This window comes from Nuphar pumila, chromosome 14 (assembly GCF_984573655.1).
Source record: "Nuphar pumila chromosome 14, dmNupPumi1.hap1.1, whole genome shotgun sequence".
NCBI lineage: Eukaryota > Viridiplantae > Streptophyta > Magnoliopsida > Nymphaeales > Nymphaeaceae > Nuphar > Nuphar pumila.
In genome coordinates, this window is record NC_143262.1 from 24,336,596 (window position 1) to 24,342,595 (window position 6,000).

General features: G+C 35.7%; 1 protein-coding gene across 3 annotated transcripts in view; it reads right to left on the reverse strand.

Annotated features, from left to right (window-relative positions):
- The window catches only part of BLOS1 (GCN5L1 family protein), a 53,195-nt gene extending 51,857 nt beyond the window's left edge, over positions 1 to 1,338 (reverse strand). The window contains exons 1-2 of one of the 3 annotated variants that reach the window (XM_089987549.1): positions 887 to 1,338; positions 685 to 794 (exon numbers count right to left, since the gene is read on the reverse strand). In XM_089987549.1, the coding sequence (XP_089843675.1) occupies positions 685 to 794; positions 887 to 930 (154 nt within the window). In that variant the 5' untranslated portion in view covers positions 931 to 1,338. Of the gene's footprint in view, positions 1 to 684; positions 795 to 882 lie in introns of all 3 variants that reach the window. The other 2 variants (XM_089987550.1, XM_089987551.1) reach the window with 2 other exon arrangements.
- Between the last annotated feature and the right edge of the window lie 4,662 nt (positions 1,339 to 6,000).

Genomic DNA, 6,000 nt, shown 5'->3' on the forward strand with positions numbered 1-6,000 from the left:
AGTTATTAGTACCTCTCAATAACTTTTTTTAAAGCAACAGTGCGCTGCCATCATGTCACTAAATAGTTAGTTTATCAATTAGTCAAAGTTAATCGTCCTAAAAATTGCTACTGGTGCCAAGTGGATCTAATAATGCAGAGCAATTTCTTTTTCCATTCAAAAGAAACCAAAGGTTCAAAAGGTCTTGCTGACCTCAATTTGCCTTGATAGAGCTGAATCGCAATACTTTCAGTGGTACACAAGGTACATCCAAACTGCACATCAAAGGGGATGATTGATGCTAAATTGAAAGACCAAACAAGCGTTTCTCCTTGTTAACGAAGACCATGGTCCTGGGAGAACCGCCATTTGAATTTAAGCCTTGAGGACAAAGGGTACATGGTAAGGGGGTTGTCAACACCAATTTGTTACCTTCATTAGTTTTCTGAATCATAATTGTTCCCTTTTTGTCAAAATCACAACCAGGATAATGGGTACCTTGGTTCTCTTTGCATTGAATAAGAAGGAAGCATTTGGTTGACTTAGTGACTCCCATTTCTTCTTAGGAAAATGGGAACACCAGTCACTGCACTAACTTGTTAAAGGGCTGGGCCTTAACAAAGAATGCCCTTGAGGGAGGGAAGGATGGAAAGAAGGCACGATAGCAAGTTGAGCAGCCAGAGTGAGCGAAAGAGAGAAGCCAACCTGCGCTCTCACGGATGAGATGGGTGTTGTGATGGTAATCTTGAACCAGGTGCAGAAGAGATGCCTCCAGACTCCCTCTTGATGCCTCCATCTCCATCTGATGGTTCATTCTGCACAGAGAAAATATACCCACTTGATCAGCGATCCACAATCAGGACAAGACCCCCAACGGAAATCTCACGGGAGGCTACGACCAACCAACTTGTTCAGATTCGTCATGCGTTGCCCTTTCACTTTCTCAAACATGAATCGAAAATTGATCTCCTTCTAGTTGTCGAGTTTGGGGATCCTGCGACACGGTATAACTCGAGAGCGGTTCCAGGGAGCCGGTATATGCAGTGGACCGGGGCGGGGCGGGGCATAAGGTCTCAACCCCCGCCCCGTCTCATAATTCCACCCTGCATCCCCGTACAGGTTTTGATTTTAACCTCCTTCCCTGCGTTCATCCCCGTTTTATGTCCTCCGTCGTTGGTCCAAATGAACCGAAGCGGGGCATGGCTCCGTTTTCCCCCATCCACTGCCATCCCTAAGAGAAAGCTTCTTCATTTTGCCCTTTCATACTTGAAAAAAAAAAAAACCTAGTAAAAAAACGTTCAGAAACCCCTCTTCCTTAAAACAGGAGAATCGCTTTCAAACGTTCAAAAATATCTCTCTCCAACCCAAATATGTGTCTTTCATCTAAAAGAAGTGCAAAGCAGGTTATATGTTCTCCCCAAGAACAGGCAGGCACGTGTTCTCGGGTCTGAGTGAGCGCCACGTATGTAAGCACGTGAGGCTCGTTTCCTCGTGTGTGTCTACATCACTTAGCATCGAAGTCTGATGCGTTTGCAAAGACTTAAGTACCCTTTCCCGTCATTAGCGTTATGAAATGATGTTTCGAGTAAAGGACAAAAATATCCTCCCGTCAGAGTTTGCAAAGACTTAAGTACCCTTTCCCGCCATTAGCACCATAAAATAATATTTTAAGTAAAGAACAAAAATATCCTTCCACCAGAAAGGGTTAAAATCATCATCGTTTTCACCCTAAGGAGTAAACTCCTCTGCTTTAACAGGAGCTCCTCATAATATGTCGCCTTAAACGTTCTGGATCACCCTTTGACGACACATCATTTGTTGTAACATGAGCTACTTTTGACGATGCACCCTTTGCTATCGTTTGTTGTCATCGGAGCACCCTTTGTCATTGTCTGCTACCGCTGGAGCACCCTTTGTCATTGTCTGCTGCATCTACCTTCTAGGTGTATTTCTTCACTGACGGATTAGCAAAACTTGTATCCTAAAAGGTGAGTTTTGTATAACTTTTCGTTATGTAAACAAATCGATTTGTAAATCTGAATGCTAAATCTTACAAGTGGTTGTACTATACATGCTAAATAATATCTATTTTCATACTGAAACAAGAGTCGTGAAAGGCAACGATATATATTTATGAAGGCTAAATTTCTACAATGATTTGTAAGTTTGAAATTAACAAATAGTTATACATTTAATACAGTAGCGATTTGTTCGATGAAACAACGATTTATACGTTTCGAGCAGTAGCGATTTACGATTTATGATTTATACATTTAAAGCAACAACGATTTATACATTTAATGCAGTAGCGATTTATGATTTACAACGATATGTACTTATGAAATGTTCGATTTCTACAACAATTTGTACGTTTGAAGGAGCGCTTTGTATGTTCAATACATGTGTATTTATGATTGAAGCAGTAGTCATGTGTATTTATGATTTATGAAGTTACCGCGATTTGTACTTAAGTTTGCTAAATTGTACTACGATGTTTACTTAGGAAGCCAAAATGTTACAACGATATGTACTTATGAAGGGTGTGATTTGTATAACGATTTATACGTTTAAAGCAGCAACAATTTCTACATTTGATGCAATAGCCATGTGTAATTATGAAGTTATCTCGATTTGTACTTAATTTTGTTAAATCGTACTACAATGTTTATTTATGAAGCCAAATATTACGACAGCTTGTAATGTTGGTGACTGTTTAACGAATGTGATAATTTGTAATAATATATACTTGGGAAAGCGGTTGTAACATACAATGATGCAGTTAAATTTATGTGTTGTGCAGGTTAGCAATGACTACAATTCGTAAGACAAGAAAGCCTTCTCCGTTTGAGGGGATGACTCTTGGAGAAATCATCCGCCGATTCGATATATGTGAGGGTTATGTTAAAAACATTGAGAATGAAAAGGACAGAAACAAATTGTTGGATATTTATTATGCAAAGCCTGATCATTTAGATATTGAAGATGAAAAAGAAACGAAGAAAGATGAGGAAGAACTAAAGATGAAGAAGAAGAAGAAGGATGACGAAGGGAAGGTAAAGCAAAGCAAAAAGGAGGAGGAGAATGAAAACTACGTGCATTTATGAGGCAAAAGGATTTCTTCTTGCCGACCATGCAAAATTAAATCTAGATGCACATCATTCTTCATGTTATATGTCATGATCGTTAGTTGCATCACACTATACTATGCATCGAGTTGATATTTATCGTGCCAATAAAAGAAATGACTTATTATATATGTGTGTTGACAATCGTGATTCAAGAGACCGCGATTTAATGACATCTACGACGCTGTGAAGCGATTTCAATTGTAATCGCTAAATGAACAGTGATTTGAATATGCACATCGCCACCGCAATCGTGCAACAATGTAAATAGTATGTTAAATACAAGTATCATACAAATCGACACTAGCAAACACATAGTATGTTACAAATCAAAATACATATCGCATAATATATTACAAATCGATATGAAAATTCAGCATAATAGCTTACAAATCGATATTAACAAATAAAACAATATCTCGCAAATCGATAGTATGTTACTATAACCGCGATTTGCGTTATACTATTCCAATATTTTCTATACAAAGGCAAATCGTTGTTGCTTATATAGACGTCATTGCTTAAATCGCAAACATCACAACTGAAATCCAGGTCTCACAAGGCATATCGATTTTTGACAACGAGCGGGATGCGAAACGACGTTTCTTTTACAAATGAATGACATAGTTTTGTAACAAAGGCAAATCGTTGTGGCGATTTATGATTTATGATTTACACATTTAAAGCAACAACAATTTATACATTTAATGCAGTAGAGATTTATGATTTATAAAGTTATCAAGATTTGTAATCAAGTTTGTTAAATCATACAATGATGTTTAATGTTGAAGTCCAAACGTTACAACTATATATACTTATTAAGGGTGTGATATCTACATCGATTTGTACGTTTAAAGCAGGAACCCTAAAACCCTTAATGCCTAAACTCTAACCCTAAAACCTAAATCCTATACCCTAAACCTAAACCCTTAATATCTTACTAATCCTAAACCCTAACCCTAAACCCTTAACTTAAACCCTAAAACTTAACCCTAAACCCTTAATATCTTACTAAATCGTAATGCTAAACCATAAACCCTTAATATAAACCTTAAAACTTAAAACTTAAACCCTAAACCCTTAATATATTATTAAACCCTAACCCTAAACCCTTAATATCTTACTAAACTGTAATGCTAAACCATAAACCCTTAATATATTACTAAACCCTAAACCCTAAACCCTTAACCTGAACCCTAAACCCTTAATATCTTATTAAACCATAACCCTAGACCCTTAACCTAAACCCTAAACCCTTAATAACTTACTAAACCCTAACCCTAAACCCTTAACATAAATCCTAAACCCTTAATATCTTACTAAACCCTAACCCTAAACACTAAACCTTAACCCTAACTCTTAATATCTTACTAAACTGTAATGCTAAACCATAAACCCTTAATATATTATTAAACCCTAAACCTTAAACCCTAAACCCTAACCCTAAAACCAATAAACTAAACCCTCGATTATGAAGACGATTCGGTATATCGATTTATAAGCTATAAACAGGAATTTTCATATCGATTTGTATGATATTTGATCATCGATTTGCGTTATACTATGACAATATTTTCGTAACAAAGGCAAATCAACTAAACATTACAATGATTTTTAATATATCAATAGGATTTGTCATATCGATTTAAGAAAATGTTTTGATTCTTAATATCGATTTAAGATATTGTTTTGATTCTTAATATCGATTTAAGATATTGTTTTGATTCTAAATATCGATTTTTAAGATATTAAAACGAATTTCCAAATCGATTTAAGATATTGTTCTAAATCTTAATATCGATTTCTGTGTTGATTCTTGATATCAATTTAATTTATTGTTTTGATTCTTAATATCGATTTATATGTTATTGTTATGATTCTAAATATCGAGTTATATGCTGATTTTGTATATCGATTTATAAGCTATCAACAGGAATTTCCATATCGATTTGTATGATGCTACGACAATATTTTTATAACAAAGGCAAATGGACTAAACCGTTGTCACTGAACAAATCGTTGTAATGATCGACATTCGTAAATAAAAATCAAACAATCGTTTAGCAATGTGTACAGTGAAAATGTTGTTGATTTGCTTTTACGAGTTGTTCCTATCGCGATTTATACAGTTGAGTTAATAAATGTCTGAAACGGTGAATTATAAATCGTAAAAGCAATCTACTAGTAATGAATCGCTTTGCATAAATTTTGATAAACGGTTGAAAGGATTTGCACAAATGCGCTCTGTACTCATGCACCACGATTTTTATTCAGATGTGGCTGACATAGATGTCATTGTGTAAATCGTTATGCCATCACGATTTATACAATGACGTCTGTCTTTTAGACAATGGGCTTTGTCTAAGTGAATGACACGTACCACCGTGATTTACACAATGACGTATGAAGGCCACGTGCTATCACGATTTGCTTTTACAAACACATATTGTTCTCGGCGCAATTTTGTAACTACAAATCCACATGATTTAAAACCACATTCATATACAAAAAATATTAGAATTTAGATACAATACATCATGACCAATGGTTTGACTTAGATACAATACATGACCATTATTAAGAAAGAAAACAAATATCATCACAAGTATGAAACCCACGTCCAAAATAGTGATGTGCTTTTAATGCAATCCAGGTGCGGAAATGTGAAAAACTATTTATGGGAGGACATTTCCGTCAAACACATATCTGTCTTTATGAAACTCCTATTTTTACAGAAGCGATCACCAAAACATCTGTATCGTTAATCTTCGAGTTTATTTCCTACTGCAAAGCGATTCTGTTTGCAGCTACAGATACATCCTCTTCAAGAAAACAAGCTCATTAGTAATGGCATGTCACTGCACCATTTCCCTCGGGTTGAGGCTGATAAAGACTT